At 47.4% G+C, this 19047-nt stretch overlaps 1 protein-coding gene across 7 annotated transcripts in view; it reads right to left on the bottom strand.

Moving 5' to 3' along the window:
• The window catches only part of GIT2 (GIT ArfGAP 2), a 59637-nt gene that overhangs the window by 12029 nt on the left and 28561 nt on the right, over window positions 1-19047 (bottom strand). For 2 of the 7 annotated variants that reach the window (XM_036741998.1, XM_036741994.1), the window contains exons 7-16: window positions 18907-19001; window positions 17599-17644; window positions 16669-16720; window positions 15765-15837; window positions 15221-15318; window positions 14360-14471; window positions 11223-11365; window positions 9853-10002; window positions 5069-5317; window positions 2654-2743 (exon numbers count right to left, since the gene is read on the bottom strand). In XM_036741998.1, coding sequence (XP_036597893.1) covers window positions 2654-2743; window positions 5069-5317; window positions 9853-10002; window positions 11223-11365; window positions 14360-14471; window positions 15221-15318; window positions 15765-15837; window positions 16669-16720; window positions 17599-17644; window positions 18907-19001 — 1108 coding nt within the window. The remainder of the gene's footprint in view (window positions 1-2653; window positions 2744-5068; window positions 5318-9852; window positions 10003-11222; window positions 11366-14359; window positions 14472-15220; window positions 15319-15764; window positions 15838-16668; window positions 16721-17598; window positions 17645-18906; window positions 19002-19047) is intronic. The other 5 variants (XM_036741995.1, XM_036741996.1, XM_036741997.1 and 2 more) reach the window with 5 other exon arrangements.

Genomic DNA, 19047 nt, shown 5'->3' with positions numbered 1-19047 from the left:
GTCCTTCAGGCAATTCTCAAAGCATACTTCTCCAGAGGTTTTGAGTGGTAGATGCCTACTCTGGAAGGGACGAGCCAGATTCTGCCACATTAATTCTTAAGAAGAAATGAAATGGGCTGTAGTTATTTAGAATATAAACCAATGTCTAGAGATTATTCTGGGAATCCTGATTTGAAATTAAGCAGAGATGCCCAGGTTTTTACTAGAAGAGCAGGTGGTCAGGCACTGTCAATGATGACCTGCACGGGCAGGAGCCAAGAGAAGCCAGGCCTGTCATCATCTAATAGGAAGTAGAATTTTATCATTATAATTTAACAAAATACTCAATGGAGATAGCGAGATCAGGCCTTCAGCCCTTCACTTCTGCAGTTGACCAGATTTCTTATTAATCAATGCTTCTCAACTTTTTAAACCTGACAGACTGGGAGTGAAAAAGTGACCAGCCTGCCCACCTGACCCGTTGGGGCAGGCTCTTTTCTTGTCTCCTCTAGTCTGGCTGCTGCTCCCCACAAGTACCCTGTCTTCTGTGGGCTACAGCCCTAAGCTGTAGGCTCCCCGAAACCAACCCAAGCTTCACACCTAAATCTATTCCCATGCAACTCAAGAATATTTCCTTAAGAGGGAGTGGCTGCTTAGATAAGACAGTCTTAAATACCAAGTTCTGAGATGGAACATAAGTCAGTCAAAATAAACTACTTTTTGGACATCTTCCTTCAGGAAGAATTAGCAGGCTGACCTCATAGGCTCACAGTCTTGCTTTAGTGATGATTTGAGTAAGCAAATGGCTGCCCATTAGAAACTGAATTGTAAGATCAAATGTGTTTCCCTTAAGAAATTCAGATTAAAAAAAAAAGTAAAAACTCTTTGGACTACCTTTCCAAAGTTCTAAAGGCTTTATGCTAATTTCCAATCTCCACTCCATTCAAAACCACACTCCATAAATGGAATGCAAACAGAAAGGATTTAAATTCTATTCCTGGGTTTGGGTGAGATATTTCTATTCAAATAAAATTGTAAAACAGGATTAAATCGAAAACATTATGGGATCAGTTCCATCTCCTTCCTTTCTATGAATTTAACAAAGAAGCAAACAAATGATAACACAGTGAGCCCAAAGAAGGCAGGCCTCGAACACAGATCCATCCACATTCCAGGACAGGAATCAGGCTTTCTCGAGCCCCTCCCCTAGGAACCCAGATCCTTAAGCCCTAGGGAGGCCAAATTCCTTTATCTCCCTCAGTGGTAAGGACAATATGCAAACAGATGCTCAAATTATTCAGTATTTAATTGTATGAACAATTATTCCAAGCATGCAGAGCCAAGATCTACTGGTTAAAAGTGCTGCTTTTCCAAAGCTGTTAATAGAAAAGTGACCTGGTAGCTGGTGCTGGTTCAGTTCATGAACTAGAGTCAGTTTTCTCTGCTCCCAGAGTCCATCAGACTGCCAGAACCCTCGGGGTTATCTGGGGGCTTTATGGGCCTACCTTTTCATCTTAGGAACTAAAGCAGGTTCTCTTCCCTAGACTGGGCACTCCCTCCCCCTCCCATCTGAAGCAGGGGATCTTCAGGAGCTGCTGGACCAAAAGCACACGTGCCCAGTGGCCAACCTCCCCCAGTCCCCCAAGGGCTTCATTACTGATGATACCACACCTCTAGACTAGGCTCAGGGAGTTCAGAAGCAGAGATGCTTACAAGATGGCACTTGCCCACACTATATTTCTCTTTACAGGTTCCCCCCTCCCCTGAAATGATTAAATCGGTCAAAGAGCAGCTTTCATGACATTTCACCCACTGTGGCCACCTGAGAGAAGCTGGACCTCGGATTCCATGTTTCTTTAAGGCTGCCAAACGAAGGATGGGGGCAGTACCATTCAAGGGCCCTGCCAGACTATGCAGTCCCCTTGGTGGCTCTCTCTGAGGGGTTCACCCGCTGGCCCTGGGGCCTTGGGCACATCAATTTCTATCACATCGACTTGAGGCTGGTCATTCTCAGCTCTTGGTGTCTGTGACTGACCAGAGCATCAATGATCCCCAAGGGCATGGGCTGCATCAAACTGCCTCCTCCCTGGCTGGTCATTCCAAAGTGCTCTTGTCTGAAATCCTTTATGGACTGATCTTAACAAGCTGGATTCAACCTAGTGGCCCAAGTGAGTGACACCAGACCTCCTGGTAGCTCCTAAACCATGGGATGGCCCCACACCCAACTTGTGAATACAGAAAGCACAGCTGATTGCCACCAAACAGGGGAGGTGCCAACTCTATTCAATGCTCATCCAGAATCAACTTTTCTTTTGCCTTGTAATCCCAAGTTTTAAAATGGGCTCTACTAAGAAGAGATCATTAACCAGCAGCCAGCTAATTTCCTCTTGATTATTTTGAAAAGACAGTGATGCTGCAGAATCAACGACTGATTAGGCATCGTGTTAAGTACCAAATGGAGATCAGCCACGTGAAGTTAGAGAGCGAGGCAGTCTCTGTGTGTCTGCTGGCCTGGCTAGGGGTGCACTGTGAGAAGTCAGAAGGCCGGGGTGGTTACATGCAGGAGGGAAGGGAGGTTAGCAGAGGGAGAGGAAGGGCCGCAGCACCAAGCTCCCCGGCACGGCCAGTGCAGCAGCGTCCTCCAGAGAACAGACCAAGTCAGAAGGTACTTAACCCTTCGGGCGCTTTCATCCCTTGACCAGGAAAGTGTGGAGGGGAAGGAAGGCAGAGATGAAGAGGAGGTCACAAACGCACTCCTCCCGATCTAAAAGGGGAGAGAGAAACACACTCGGGAAAACAACAAACGAACAAACATGGGATAAAAACCACCCACAAAACAGACCTCCTGAGCTCCAGCAGAGAGTTACTGTACAGAGGAAGACTGCCCCAGATGGTCTGGGACATGACATCAGATCTGACCTCCAGCAACACACAACCGGTTGCTATGACAATCCAGTGATGCGAATGCATGTTAAATCCCATAGCGAAATGCCAGCTTTTATCAAAACAATCCACAGAAGACTGTTTTAAGTAGGAAAAAATGCGGAATGAATGTATTTTGAGATACAGCAATTCCAAACGTGAACAACAAACAAAAAGGCCCATTTCAGAATGAGGACTGAAAATGCGATTGTTACACTAAAATACACATTACATTAAAAATGAGAAATTACATGAACTGATGCTGAGTGAAGGGAGCAGAACCAGGAGACCAGCAACACCGTAAGATGACCAACTTTGATAGACTTGGCTGCCCTCAGCAATGCGATGATGTAAGGCAGTTCCAAGACTAAAGATGGAAAATGCCATCCACACCCAGAGAAAGAACTAGAGTCTGAGTGCAGAGCGAAGCAGACCATTTGCCTTTTTTTGTTGCTTTTTCTTTCCCGTGGTTATTCCCTTTGGTTCTGATTCTTCTTTACAACACGACTAATGTTAAAATATGTTAAAAAATAAAGTAAATTATGTGGCATAAGAAATATTTACCCTTCGGGGGAAAAATGAGAAATTACAGGAATAAAAATAAATCACACTTTAGAGTATTCTTCTTTTACAAAGGACGTTACTACAATTACACAGAAACCCACTCCTGGTGCAGTCTCTTACTACTGACCTCCAAATTCCAAAGTCCACATATAAAAATCAATGGCTAAGTACACGTTTATTAGTTAATAAAATCTGCCCTTTCAAAAGCCTTTTCCTATTGCTGACCCTAATCAACAGCTTGACTGAACTAAAGGTGATCTAAATTCATAATCACCAAAAACCAAAACAAACAAAAAAACCCCAAAGAAACAGGGGGGCAGTTAGGTGGCAGTGAGTAGAGCACCGGCCCTGGAGTCAGGAGGACTCGAGCTCAAGTCCGGCCTCAGACACTTGACACTTACTAGCTGTGTGACCTTGGGCAAGTCACTTAATCCCCACTGCCTTGCCTTCACCCCTAAAACAAACAAACTAAATTCATAATCACATGATTTTCTCCTATGAAATTAAATTCATAAAATTAAATACAAACTCAATGGAGAGATTTTTAAAAATAACTGACCCACAGTTTAACTTCCCGGGAACAGACACACCTTATCTGCCCAAAATAAACCACTGGCTGTGTGATCCATTTGGCAGCCTTGGTGTTTTTATATACCCTCTTCATGGTGTGGTATGGGTCATCACACTTTATCACGGGCAGCCCAACTGGAGAAGTCACCACAACTCTGAGACAATAAGAGGGACAATGGAAACTGCTTCTCATGATTGTTACTGACGGGTGGTTATCTCCCTGTCTCCAGAGATCAGAGGAATATGGATCATGAACCAGAAGGGACTACAGAGGTTGGGTGTAACACTTTTGATGTGAGGTGTTTTTATGGAGCAACCCCCAAGAAATACCATGTCTCCAAACCCTTGGCCTTGATCCTTAGGCCATCTTACAACAGGGCTGTGGATGTGGTGCCAGAGGACCATAGCTCACCGACCTGGTTACCTTTAAAATATATGCAGACTGGCTTTCACTCTCATCATGTAACTTATGACAAAATACACTTTCTCCAAAATCAAAACAGAGCATGGAAGGTAGCCAGGTGGGCCCCACAGCCCCACAAGGAGCAAGACCAGCCAGTGCAACCTGGGAAGCTCTCCCACCACGGCCCCTCAGACTTGGGCCTGCTGACCTTTTCTGGAAGATGCTGGGAGTAGGAGAGGCTCTCTACTGGACAAGGTCGTAGACCCCTTTAGGTCCACCTCCAAGGCTCAGGTGCTAGATGAATACTTACCAGTCTGATTCCAAATATCTGTCTGTGCCCTGGCTAGTTCAACAAATACAGGTAAAGGAGGGGGAAAAGGAAGGCCTGTGCACAAGCTAGAAGCCCCGACCTGCACGTTAAAAGAGATCATCGGGAAGCCCTTGGTCCTTGACAAGATCCTCCAGCTGCTGCTGCTGAATCCATCCAACAGACACAGTGACCAGTAACTGACTGAGCATCAGAGCTTGAGTGGGCAAAGAAGCACAGACTTAAGTGAGAAAACCAGCTGGGACAGGCAGAGCAGCGAGCCCGAGGGCACTGAGTGCGCACCCATGGTCAGGTCTACTTACGTGTGGGGGGAAAGGCTGCAGTCTGGCCACGCTCTCTTCTGGGTAGGCGACTTCCCCCAGGGGGAGGTAGGGTTTCTGACCAGATCCGGTCTCGTACATGGACATGGGTCTACTGCCCCGGGCAGATGGACGCCGCTTTAAGGAGGAAGGGCTGGAGGGGTCTGGGTACTCAGAGCCAGGTGGCACCTGACAGAGATGGGTGGTGGCCTGCCTCCTGAGGGTCGAATTCTCGCTCTGGAGGGTCAGAAGCTGAAAGAGAGTGGAGCAGTGGGACTGTTTGTCCACGGCAAGCAGAAAGGCAAACACAGAACAGACAAGGACGAGTGACTACCGGCTCTGACTGCCAGGGGAGCCACAATCAGGGCAACCTAATTAAGCAGTGCAGATGGGCAGGTGGCCTGGGAGTGGGGGCAGGTTGGCTTTTGGGGATGGCCTCCAGGGCAGCTGTCCTGGGCTGCTGGACCCCACAGTGGGCAGGCAGGCAGGCCCTGCATGCTTTCATTCGCAGCACTAAAAAGTTTTTTTGTAACGAGCCCTTATTAAATTTGCAAATGCCAAATTCAGAGCACGGATGCTGGGGAAGCAGGAGAATGAAAAATGGAGGTGTTTTGCAAAGCAAGAAAGACAGTGAGGTTTAGCTGGTGGAAATGAAGATTAGTTGTTTTCCCAAAAGCTAACAAGAAATATTATATTGAACAGATTTTTATTCCATAATATTCTTGATAATTCGCACAATTTGGCCCTTTTGAGTAAGGGACATTTTCTTAAGAGCAGGAAGAAAACCACAGACCCCTTGGAGAGTTGACCTCCTTCGGGAATGGGGGCCCTCTTTTGTATGTGGGGGAAGCCTGTGGTGCTGCTGCTCCCCCTGGGGGACAGATGACCTCCAAGCTAAGACTGTCACATGGGACCCGACCCTCCCTTGGCTCAGCTGGTGTCATGAACCTCCCCCAGGGGCCTGGCACCATCTACCATCAAAGAAGCTGAGCTCATCCCAATCATGGCCCCTTGCCCACTTTCTGGGCTGGGCAGTCCACTGCACGGGCTCTGGGGAATTTGGGCTTAGGATTCAGCAGCAAAGAGCCACGCTATTCCTTAAATACAATGAACCAAGTCCATCCTGCCCTGTTTCAGGCCCTAATCTTCCAGGACATCTTTATAAGTTGAGTGGGGTGTAATTTCAGACTTCTGCTCCTAGACAGTGACTGTAAAACCTGACCAGACTTCCCAGTACTGGAGAGGCTCAGGCCCAAAAGCAAACTTCCTTGTGTCAGGAGGCCACCATAAGGAGAACTCATCTGTGAGATACATATCAATAAGACAGCTCTTCCTCCTCATTTGGCATCTTTTCCCAGTGACTACTAAGTGTGAAAGATCAGACACAAATTCTGCTACTGTGATAGAAATATGGAAATATGGAGGCAGCTTACAACTTTAACTAGCCCTTGAAATAAAACCAAAAAATCCCAACCCTCTACTAAAAAAAAGCAAAATTCAAAAATTCTACCATACGATGGATGGCTAAAACAAATCTTTTTTTGCAATAATTTCTTTAAAATGAGTTACCAAGAACTGACCCTCATGTTCCTTCTTCAACCCCACCCCTCACGAAAGCCTTGAAGGTGCAAGGCAGACAGCATGTATACGATGCACAAGAAACTACAGGGAGAAATAGGTCCTGGTACGTGTGCGTGCATTCACTCTGAACTCCCCAAGTAAAAGGCTTATAACTGAACAGGTTCTGAGCCGAGTTACCTGCTTGTGTCTCCACCAAAAACACTAGGTTTTCTTAATGCCAGAGAATGTAATTCACCCTAACACAGCCACACGTCCTGGGCTCTGCAGAAACTGACCATCTATAAAGACAAGAATTTCTGATTTCTGGGCCCCTCCCTGTGTTTGATTGACATGTTGTACTTGCATAACCTTTAATGATGTTCAACTTGTTAACTCTCAGATTTCATCAATGTTTCAAAAACTGTGCCAGAAAAAAAAATCAGCTAGCTTAACAGGCCAAGATATCAAGAGAGTCTCTCCAAATGGAAGCCACGCAATGAGCGAATGCTGGCTGGCAAATGGGTCTTTTGCCCTCCGTATCTCCCATGGGAGCAGAAGATATAAAAGACTGGCAAATGAGGTCATTTCTGGTGACATGTGACAAATTTAAAATTACCATTACAAGAGCAAGTTGGACCTTGGAGGTCAGCATACGGGCAAATGCAACATATTTCCAGAAAAAGTCACCTTCCCCGACCAAAACCAGGTCCCTATCAAGCCCACTTACCTGGAACCTTTCTGGGGAGACAGAGACCATGGAAGCAAAGTAGAAGGGGACAGACAACACTAGCTGGGCCATGCGACAGAGGGGCACAGCCGCTCTCCCGAGAGAGCACTCCAGCCCTGAGGTCTGTGGTCAGAGCTGGACAGGTGCCAGCTTTGAGTACGTTTCCTCCCCTCTTACTGTGGCCACAGCTACATCTCTCAGAGAGCCCACAAGAGGGCTGACCATCAGGGTGGCATCTGGAGCCAAAGCAAACAGCACTGGGAGAGGTGCAGCTATAGCCCTACACACATGGACTCCATCTCTCACTAGTAAACAAGGCAAAGAAAACCTCTGTGTTCAAAAGTTCCCTCTTTATTTCGGGGAGGTTTCTGAGATGGTGATTTGAAAGGCATCAGTCCCCAGGTAACAGGGACACTGTGGAGGGATTTAAAAGAAGCAGGGCCTTTGGAGAGCATCCCCCCAAACAAAGGCAATGCGGCCCCTGCGCCGAGCCACCACCCAGACCCATGATGGGCAGTCACTCTCCTAAAGGGCCTTTTACAGAAGACACTTCTCCCGCCAGGGCCCATTTTCTCCAGGTTCTCACTCCTTCATTCTGGAATATTCAAGGAACACTGTCTTCTATGATTAAAAGACAGAGGATGACTAAAAAAAACACAAAAAGAGAGAAGAAATATTTCTGCTCTTCTTCCTTACAAATTTATTCTCTAGAACTAGCAAAAGCAACCAACGTAAACTGATTAAATTCTAGTTCTCAAAATCGGGAATAACAGAAAGAAGGCAAGGGTTAAGGGGAAGGAGCCAAGTGTTTCTATAGTGCCTGCTATGTGCTGCTTCACAATCATCACCACATTTGATCCTCACAACAACCCTACCCACTTTACAGTTAAGGAAACTGAGGCAGACAGAAGTGAAGTGACTTGGCCAAGGTCATATGGCTAGTAGTAGCTGTCCAAGGCTGAATTGGAGCTCTGGTCTTCCTGACACCCGGCCCAGAGCTGTACCCACTGAGCTCCACCTCGCTGCCTGTGTTATGTGAAAAGCATAAGATTTATCAGATTACTAGATTCTTACTTGCAAAGTCTCCACTGCGTAGATCTCAGAGCAAACCAATTTCACCCATCAATCCTTCTCAATATCACCTTAGAGCATTTTGAAACATTTCACAAAAATGTAGAATGTCCCCATTTCAGTTGCCAGCCTACAGAAACCTCACCACCGTGCTGCAGGTTAACTGTATCTGCCACTTACTAAGGAAAGGCCAGCTGACTTTCAGTCCTGTGAGAATGGGACGCAGCCCGGAATGGCAGAGACAGCCCTGGACTTCAATCGTATGACCTATGCTGCAATCTTGCCCTGAGGGATCTCTCATCTGCACCTCATTTTCCTCTGCCATAAATGATCCAAATCAGGCCCCACAGGTTTAGAAGTAAGAGGGACCTCAGTACAGCTCTCAGGGAGGCGCCCAGGTCACACCTCTAGGAAACATCGGAGGCAGGATTTGAACCCAGTCTTCCTGGCTCCAGTCCAGTGTTTTTCACACTGCTAGGAAGCCAGGTACTTTTGGAAGGACAAACTCTGCCTGATGACTAAAGTACCATCTGCTGATCTGGAACTGTGATGACTTATCAGCTGACCCACTATCCAGAAACAAGTTTTTCACAATGACTGCTGCATGACCTTCAAGGCATGAGACTAGCTGGATCCCTGGTTACCTGGAGCTACAACTTGTCTTCCCAAGACTTCCATGAAGGAGACTCTTCACACTTGGGACCTTTCGTGGGAATAATCAAATACTTTGTCAGTTTCTGAAGAGATTATGCTAAACCTGGTCCTTACCTAGCAATCTGTAAGTCCAGATTCACTCTAGGAAGGAGGCAGGAAGTGCTAAGAAAAAATAATTCTTCCAAGCTCTAAAAATTCTTTGGGCCACCCTGGAAGGCAGCAGGATGCTGGGTTAGTCATAAGGAAGCCCTGGGTTCAAATCCCGGCTCTACCACTTACTGCCTTGACCTCCAGCTCAGTCACAGCACAGATTTTAAAGGCCCCTGCCATTCACTGTAATCTGGCTGCCGATTCACTCTGTTTTGCTCACATGGGTTTGTATCCTGGCCTTGTCATTTACAGCATAAAAGGCAGCAGGGCATAGTGGGCATGTAGGATCAGAAAGGTTCAACTCCTGCCTTGGACATTTAGCTGCGTCCCCTCGGGCAGGTCGCTCCTGTTATCTCTGCCTCGGTTTCTTCATTTGTAAAGTAAGTCTGAACTTGGTGGCCTCTAAGGTCCCTAGTGGTGCTAATTCCATGATCTCATGATGGGCACCTCATCTGTGCCAGGCCCAGCAGTGGGCACACCTCTAGGATCTCCTCCAGCCCTGGGGGCCCCCGGCACCTGCTGCCCGAAAGGCTTGTCAAAGTCGCTAGGACACTCTCCCTCACACCATGGGCGGCCCACCGCGGACCACTGGAGCAAAATGGGCTTTATGCGGTGCGTCTGTTACCTTTTTCTGCATCACTCTCAGCTCGTCACTCAGGCTGTTATTCACCTTCATGAGCTGCTGGATCTTTGCCTCAGAAGCCACCAGGGCATTTTTGACATCCATGAATTCTTGGATGGGGACTGGTCCGTCTGACAAGTCGGAATCCAGGCTCTAAAGATAAACCAGGAGAAGAGTCAGTAGGATGGAGAGCGGCGTGTGAGGTCCTGAGCGGATGACTGTGGGCTCTGGGGAGCCATGGTGATGACGGCCTCCTCCTGGCGCTGCGCCGAGGTGCATGCTCACCACCCTGAGATGAGGAAGCAGCCAACTTCTCTGCAGTGGAGAGGGCCCATTAAACTGAAGACACCCCAAGTGTCTTCCACCTCAGCCACAGCTGCCGGCAGACAGGAAGCTGCCATTTTCTCACAGCTCCTGGTTCCTTGCTAAGGAGACATGCTCTGAAGGCAAACAGCCATCCAGCGGGGGCTCCAAGGGCCTGGGCCTGGCTATTCTCCCGTGGGACTGTGGAAAGGCTTGGCTCCCCTCTGGGCCTAAGCTTCCCCCTCTGCAAATGAGAGGGAGGTCCAGAGGCCAGGCTTCCCTTCCAGGTCTGTTCTAGAACTGTGATCCCATCTCCCACCAACTGGGGAGTCATTACTTCCAAGAAGTCTGGAGGTACCAATGACTGAACGCTTATGGTTGGGTCCAGAGAGGCTGGGCTCGCTTAATAACCAAGCAGCTCTCCCAGGCGTAGCTTTCTGGACTTTCTTCATGCCCATCTGCATCTTTTACCCAACAGATAATGAATTTATTGGTAAAATATGAAAATAGGCCTTTGTAAGGTGTTTTAAAGTGGGCCACATGCTGCACAAACACCCTCTGAGGGGCGGCTAAGTGGTGCAGTGACTAGAGCACTGGTCCTGGAATCAGGAAGACTGGAGTTCAAATCTGGCCTCAGCCACTTACTAGCTGTGTGACCCTGGGCAAGTCACTTAACCCTAACTGCCTCCAAAAACAAAACCAAAAAAACCTCCCAAAAACCCAAACACTCTCTGCTTGGAGCCTCACCAGAATTAACCCTCAGAGGGGAATACTCTTATTAGCAGTTCTACTGATATTAGGCAGAGTCTGAGGCAGGACTGGAGCCAGAACTCTGTGGCTCCCCCTCCCATGACTGAGCCACTAGAGCAGACATATCCAACTCTCCCCAAAAATTCATGAACCAGATTAAGATGTAATTTGGGAACAGGAAACTAAAAACAATACAGCATGACTGACAGCATTCATTTGTGGTTTCTGCCTCTCTCTGAGTCCGAGCCCACACTACGCTGCCTGAAAAGAATGAATGGAAAGGAACCTGGCCTGAGGGGCCACCCCCCTCATAAGCCCACCTTCTGCCTGCTTGCTTTACTCGCTGTCGTGTCCAAATCTGGATCTTCATCGGACGCGACGCTGTCGTAGTCCGGCTGGTCGTTGTCTTGACTTTCCATGCTGGGCTGGCTGCCGAGGGCTTTCAGGATGAGTTCTACATTGTCTATCAACAACAGCAAACAGAGTGACTTCAGATGGAAAAACAAGGCCAGGACAGGACCTAGAAAAGCTGCTCTGAGGAGCATCTGACTCAGCCACGAGGTGGCTCCCGAGATCAAACCTCAGAGCTCACTCCAGAAAAACCTGAGTAATCAAAGCAAAGGCAAGAGAGAATCATGCCCAGGCTCTCCTGTCATCAGCCCACAGGAAGGCAAACTCCAGGCAGAGGGAACCTCAGAACTTGGGGAGAAGCGTGAAAAAAAAAGTTACTGGCTTTTAAGAGAAGTCTCCCTGATCTCCCTCAGCAGCCCCCTATGGGGGCATGTCCCACCCTAAGAGAAGGTCAGACTCACGGGGCACTATCCCCCACCCTCCCCAACAGGAAGCACTTAAATTGAATGAAGTGATAAGAAATTCAGATCAGGCATCACTGAATCAATCATGTCTGAGGCGAGTGTAAAAACAGAAGGGGCTGGTCTGCCGAGAACCTAGGAACCTAGAAAGAGGATGTCTGCTCATGGGCTGCCTCAGCACTGAGGAAGACAGAGGTGGTGATGGGGGCATTCCAGCATTCTTGAGAACAGAGCAAGAAGTCATCTCTGGGTTCAACTGGAGCCCAGAGGGTGCGTCCCACAAAACCTGGTGCCTGGGCCCTGCCTTTGGGCTCACATGAACTAGTTTCCTAAGCAGCTTGATAGTTGGTCACTCACTGGAAAGCTGCACCCCCAGAAGTCTCATAAAGTCTCGTGGGCTTTTGGCATCAAACCATCAACCCAGAAAACTGATCATTTCTGGAGAAACTGACAAAATCCAGCTCTTGAGCATCCGAGGCTGAGGACCAGACCCTGGACACAGTTACCTCATCAAGGTTTAGGATAAAGCAAAGCTGGGCCAGGCCCAGTCTGAGAGGCCATTTCAAAGGGCACAAAGAAAGGCTATGGGGACGTCAGCCCAGAAGGGACAGGGAACTTTTGAGGGTGAGATTCTGAAGAGCCAAAGGGGACACAGAAACAGGAGCTGTCCACAGAGACTGATGGGAATTCTCAGAGAAGTCAGGGAGTCAGACATGTGCCTGGAAGGTGGAAGTGGGGTTAGGTACGGGAAGATGGACAGAAGAAGGAGGCCCGGTCCTCTAAAAAGAGGCCCAAACAAGGTGGGTCTGAGGAAGGAGGCTAAGCCTTGGCTGTGCTGGTAGAACAAGAAGGGCCCCACAGGGCCCCCGGTCACCCCAGCCAGGCCACCTTCATGTGCTTTGGAGTTCTCTGCATCAGAAAGGACGGAAGAGAAATGACTCATTGAGAACTGACTTGAGATGAGTAAGGAGACAGCAAAAGAGTGCTGAGCTGCCCTTGGTTATCACTGAACACAGCCAAGGCACACTCATGTTTGCGAGATCACAGGAATGGGAGAAGGGCCTACCATGAGCCCAGATCCTCAAAAAGAAAGCGAGCAAGACTGAGTCCTGGGAAAAGCCAAGATGGTGAGCAAACACCTAGAAAAGGAGGCGGGGACCACCCAGCCCAAAGGACTTTCTCATGCCACGTTTACCTCACTCCCTTTACTGACGGGGGTGTCACCAAACCAGTAAATCATAGGAAGGTGACTGAGTCTATGCAAACCTGGCCAAGCATTTGACGAAGCATTTCACACGATCCTTGTGGAAAAGATGGACAGATGTGGACCACAGGTTACTGCAATTAGATGAATTTGGACTCAGGCTCACAGTCACTTTCATCACAGATTCCATGCACATCAGACATGCAGCTGGGAGAAAGCTTGGAGAGTCGGCTATCACAACAGATGGGAGGGTCAGTCCCTCCCCCCATGCCCTTGCCCCAGCAGGTGAGAGCTCTGGGTTGAACTGAATCTAGTGGGACGAATGGAAAGTCTTACATTTGGGGGGAGGCTTGCTCAGACAGCAGCACCTCAGGGAGATCTGGGGCTTTGGCAGGAGTCAGCAGTGGGGTAGGGGATGGAGGCCAAACAGAGAATGGGACCTTGGGCTGCACTGAGAGGCAGAGCTTGTAGGAATCCAGGGAGGTCCCTCTACTCTGATCACTAGAGTTTAGGAAGCACGGCAGCTGCAGAGTATGGGGGGTGGCAGCCAGGATGGTAAAGAGCCTTGAATGCAAGTCCTACAAGGAACGGCTGAAGGAATGTTCAGTCTGTGGGAGACTGGCAGGCTGCAAAGGCTTTGAAGGCTGGCGTGTGAAAAAGGGATCAGACGGGTCCTGCAGGGCTCCAAGGGACAAATCCAGGATGGGGGAAAGCCAGAAAGAAGCAAACTGACAAGAGATGCTAGAAAAACCTTCCTAAGATTTAACAGCTCTCCCCCTCCAATGCAGACTGGGCTGACTCAGGGGCCCATGGGTTCTCATCTCAATGGAATATGGCGCCCCTTTCAATCTCTACATCCAGCAATTCTGTGAGGATGCAGGACAGCCCAGGAGATCCAGCTGGGGACAACTGGGTCATGCCCATCACTCTTTCACCCTCTAATACAATAACCTTTACAACACCAGGATCTTTGGAGCTGAAAGACTATCTCTTAATGGTCTGAAATGGAGTCCTGTAATTCTGTAACAGACTCCTGAAAATGAACAATGGCGACCACAGATGATTTCAAATCTCTGTGCTTTTCTTGTCTTTAAACAAATTCCAGTTATGCTTTTGGGCTAATAGCAAATGTCATCTCTGAAAAGGAAGCTGCAGGTGACTTGGGATCTAAGAAGATAAATCTCAGTGGCAGAAAATGACGTTGAAGGGAGCTGGATCAATCCTGGAGGACTTTTCCATAATGTTGTGACATCTGTTAACAGTAAAACTCACAGGACAGTGGGAAAAGGCTACATGTGGTCTCACTGATGGGCGGCTGCTTCAAGCAGCACGTGCCTTAAACTCTACACTGGCCACTACCAGGGTTAATCAGGGGAGATGGGGACAAGGTAAGTAGTATAGAAAGGAAAGCACGGCAAGGTGGGAGGCTTTGTCTAGTCACCTTTTGATCCGGTGCTCTGGTTTCCCTGCTGTCTCCTCTTGGCATCGCTCAGAATGTCTATGACCAGTGTAGCAAACTCATGAGCATTAAATCGGGCTAATTTCTGTCTGCCCTGAGGAAAAGAAAATGATGAAAAGTATTTCCAGCTGTTTCAAAGGCTCGTGTGTTATTTCTCATTGGTCAGGCTATTATCTGTGTGGTCTGAGAGAGACAGTTCTCAAGCACTAGACCTCATGGATGCTGGGTGTGGGCACTCCCTCCATCAAGGCAGAGGATGTCCTAAGGGGCAGCTCTAGGAGTTCTGGTGGCCAAAGTCTCCACTGCCTGGGGATCGGCCTCTCCACGCTGATGTATACTGGCCCAGCCTCTAGGCCTCGCTCATCTGGTAAGAGCTGCCAGAACCTGAGCCCCACTGGCATAGCTTTCAAGAACCCAGTGACGCCTTGCAAAGTAGTGACATAAGGGAGGGCTTTAGAGAGGTCAGACAGGTTTGAGCATAATAAACCACAGCTAGAACAGAACCCAAGTTTCCTTCCTCCAGGTTTACACACATTTATATAGATTTCACAAGACTAGTGACTCTTACACTGCCCACTGACTTTGGTGTGCATTTCATGTTTTCTTTTTAATATAAAACCAGAGTTTAATCAAAACCCAAGATGAAAAACTAATCTGAATTAAAGTTAATTTTTGAGGAAACAGGAGGGGGCTGGTTATAAAATGTCAATACAAGCTTTAAGAGTACTGACTGTAAAGACCTGTCCACTCATCCGTGTCTATTACAAATCAGGACGTCCCGCACTCGGACCAAGACTATAACACATGACATGATGGTAAAGAACATCCACAGAACTGACTTACCTGGTTTCTTGTTGAAGAATATTCTGGATTCACTGGAAGGAAGGGGACAGCTGTTGTTTCGGTTACCAAAGTGCTATGGTTCTGAGTTGCAAGCCACACTAGTGAGGGAGAAAAGGGCCAGAGACAGAAGCTCATTACAACATGGAGCAATGAACCCCAGTAGACACCAGGGCTTCTCAGCTCCCAACCAGGGTCTGTGAACTCAGGCTGCTACTTTTTAATATGGTGATAACTGTCCTTCACCATATTGGGCTCCTGAGCACGCCGCTTTATATACTGAAAAGCCTCATTCCGAGGAAGAAGGGGTTCACAGGCTCCCCCAGACTGGAAAATGCAAAAAGCCTCTACACCCGTGGCTGGAAAATGGCTTGTCAAGTCACTCTAGTCAAAATGAAATGTAGCTTTGGGAAAGGAGCAACCTCAAAAGTAACACTCCCCATGAAAAATGATACAAGTAGAACATTCAGATAATAAGGGCCTAAGGTCCCTCCCAGCCAACCACTGAGGACAAAACGTCCCATTCTATCTGCTCTATGTAAGTCACCTGCATCCGTTTCTCGTCTGTCAACTTCGTCATACACATCCATGGCGAGCTCTTCAAACAAGTGGTTACTTAGCTGAAACAAATGTAAGAACCAGAGGAACAAGGATTACCATGAACGGAGATACGATAAATCCCCCATGTCTTATCTGTCACCCACAGGATGCATATACCTCATCAACACAGAAAGGAGTGAATGACTATTCTTGATCAGTCTTAAAATGGCACATGGTAAATGCCATCCATCCATCCATCCACCCACCTTCCCATCCATCCATCCATCCATCCATCCATCCATCCACCCACCCACCCACCCGTCTACATGACCCTGCTGAGGCAGACTGGCACAGTGGGTTTCTCACTTCCAAAATCCTGGACACTCTGGCTCTCCTAACATGGCCCAAAGCTTTCCTGGCTGCTGTATCATGTTGCTACCATCTTACAAGGTGACGCCTGTTATCAAGACACTTTTATCTTTCTCAGTCAAACTTCTGATTAGCACTGAACTCGCTCTTCATTTTAGCCTAGGGAAGTTGTTTTGAATTTATATTTATCCATATTAAATTTGGTTGTGCTGAACAATGTCCTATGTCCAGGTTTCGGGGGAACCTGTCAGCCAGTGAGCCTACTCTTTCTGTCTGCCAACTCTGTGTCACACGTACATCTGGTAACCATGTACCTATACCTCTGTCAGAGCCATTCATGAGAATGTGAGACAGCCCCAGGTCCAGCACGGCCCCTGGGGCACCCATCCCTCATCATGCTACTTGTGACACTCTGGGTCTGGCTATTTAAGCAGCTGCCAAGCCCACCGTCTAGGCCATGATGGACTTCCACATCTCTTGGTATTTGGCATTTGGTATGATTCCCACCCTACAGTTTATTAATAGTATACAGAGATACTCACAGATTGGAGTTTCTTCTTAGCAGCTTTTGCTAATTCAGACAAATCCAGGCTGCTGAGAAAATGCACAAAATTAATATAAATTTCAATATGAAAAACAATGAAGAAAGCCATTTTTACAAGCTCTGCAAAAGTTTTAATTAACATTCCAAGTTTCCAACACTATACCTAACTATAATACAATTCAAAGTGATACTATAACACCACCAACACAATCATGTTACAGTTAATTTAACCCTGGGATATAATCAGGCAGAAAACAACTACAGGATGTCCACACAGAGTTCAGCGGTGAATTCTGAGCAGAATTAGCTGGTCATATTAATTTCTTCCTTCCTGAAATAGTAAATGCTGGGACTATCTTCAGGTAAAAATCCTCCTATCAGATAAAAAACAAAACAGACTACCCTCAAGCTGATACCTCTTTGAGGGGAAGTTACGGTTTGTGAAGTAAAAAATGAAAGCACAATCTGCTTATGTTGGGGGCTGGAGGGATTGGCCCTCTGCTAGGAACCCTGTGTAATGGCTTTGGGAATTCTCCTTCACCAACGAGTAGGAATCTGGGGGCTAAAAAAGAGGCCTGGAGAAGTTCCTGCAGCAGCTGCTTAGGTGGGAAATGGGCCGAGAAGCAAAAGGATATTCCTTCTAAGAGGAGAGACACAGACTCTGATCAACTGGTTAAAATAATGATGGTAACCCAGGAGAGTGGATTTGTTTTTTAAAGTAAATCTGTTACCAGGATATTTTTTGCAAACTTGCATTTTATAAATAACTAAAATCTACAGTGGTTTACTTACAGCTGTCTTATTTCCAATTGCAAAGCCATAAAAGAAAAAAATGTATGGACTTTGTTATGATGTATTATTCACAATGCCACAAGACACTTAATGTCAGCGATGCGTAAAATGCATTTTAGAATGTAGGCGATCCTACCTGTCTGCCATCTGAGGTATAATAAAGTGCTGTCCGTTTTGGTGATCTGAAATAGAAACCAACCCAAGGTTTGTTTTTATGCCTTGGAAACACTGTAAAGGTACTCTGGGCTTCATGTCAATTCACATTTTCAATTCCTCTGTTTTTCACTTAAATTGTCAGGTGGCTCTGATTTCTGAAAGCCTGCTCAGCAGCAGTGGTGTTACTCAAGTAGGGCCTCTGGGGACAACAAAGGCCCGGATAACGGGGCAGGTGAATAGGTCAGGAGCCCACCTCTGCAGACCCTTACATCTTAGTCCTTCCCAATATATGTGGTGGTCTGTAGCCAAGGAACGGGCATTTGGGACTTGGTTTAGGGTTGGGACCACTCCCATGATGCTGACTATTTTCTGGGCTTCATCAGGATGAAAGACCATCATCTCTGAATCAATCAAATGGCACAGAATCTCCAGAAGCAGGATTGGGGAAGGAAGTTGTTTTTGCTCTAAGGACCTTCCACAGTCTAGACTTTCCTACTGACAGTGCAACTTGAGCTTTTTAAATGGTGCTCTGGCTTAGGGTCAAATGCCTTCCTAGGTGCGAGTGAACTGTCAATATGTTTGCTGCTAAACATTGTTCTCTGGGTTTCTATGATGCAAAATGAATAAGAGGCCATTTCTGGGCATGTGCAGGGGCCAGAAATATCATGCTGCTACCACGATAATCCCTGTTGGCAAATACCATTTTGGAATTATATTACAAACACAAACCAGGAAAAACTAGGGGAAAGAATTTATATCATTTTAGTAAATGAAGAGGCCCATCTTGTATAGCTGAAATCTTTACAAGGCCTGGCTGGCAAACTAATTCTGAGAAAATGAATCCTATTTCCAGGCCACTATCTCCAGGGATAACTCCCCTCCTACCTCCATAACTGAGAGACATCTATGATTGGTAATTGGAAGACCGACTTTTCCCATTTCTTCTCAATAACCAAACCCAAACACAAGGTGCGCTGAGCATGGCAAGAAGCTCCAAGTTCTGGACTGGCCACACTACCCCTGGCTATGCTGTAGGGCTCTAGACTCCTCTCTAGCATTCCACCCTCTGGATAAAATGGAGGAAGGGTGAAAATCAAAGTGTTCTGGCCTCATATCATCTCCACCCTATAAAGGACCATCAGGCAGTTTTCTATAATTTCGCCTAAGAACCTTTCTATGCAAAGCTGCTTAATGTGACCCAAGCTGGCCTCAGCCCATTGCTCCCAATAGTCCAGGAGTTGCCAACTGACCAGGCTTGTGCATACAGGGAAGCTGCAGGCCCACTCACCTGGCCTCCTGCCACACAAGTAGAAGGCGAGTCTGTCCGTGAGCTCATACTGCACCTCGACCAGACGCTCTGCTAGCTCTCGGTGCCCTCCTTGTCTGCCAAGAGAAAACAAAGCAACGTCTGTGTCATGCATGGCTCGCT

This window comes from Trichosurus vulpecula, chromosome 1, assembly GCF_011100635.1.
Source record: "Trichosurus vulpecula isolate mTriVul1 chromosome 1, mTriVul1.pri, whole genome shotgun sequence".
In the NCBI taxonomy this organism is placed as follows: domain Eukaryota; kingdom Metazoa; phylum Chordata; class Mammalia; order Diprotodontia; family Phalangeridae; genus Trichosurus; species Trichosurus vulpecula.
The sequence above is the reverse complement of the archived record's forward strand: the minus strand, read 5'-3'. Positions and strand labels throughout refer to the sequence as shown.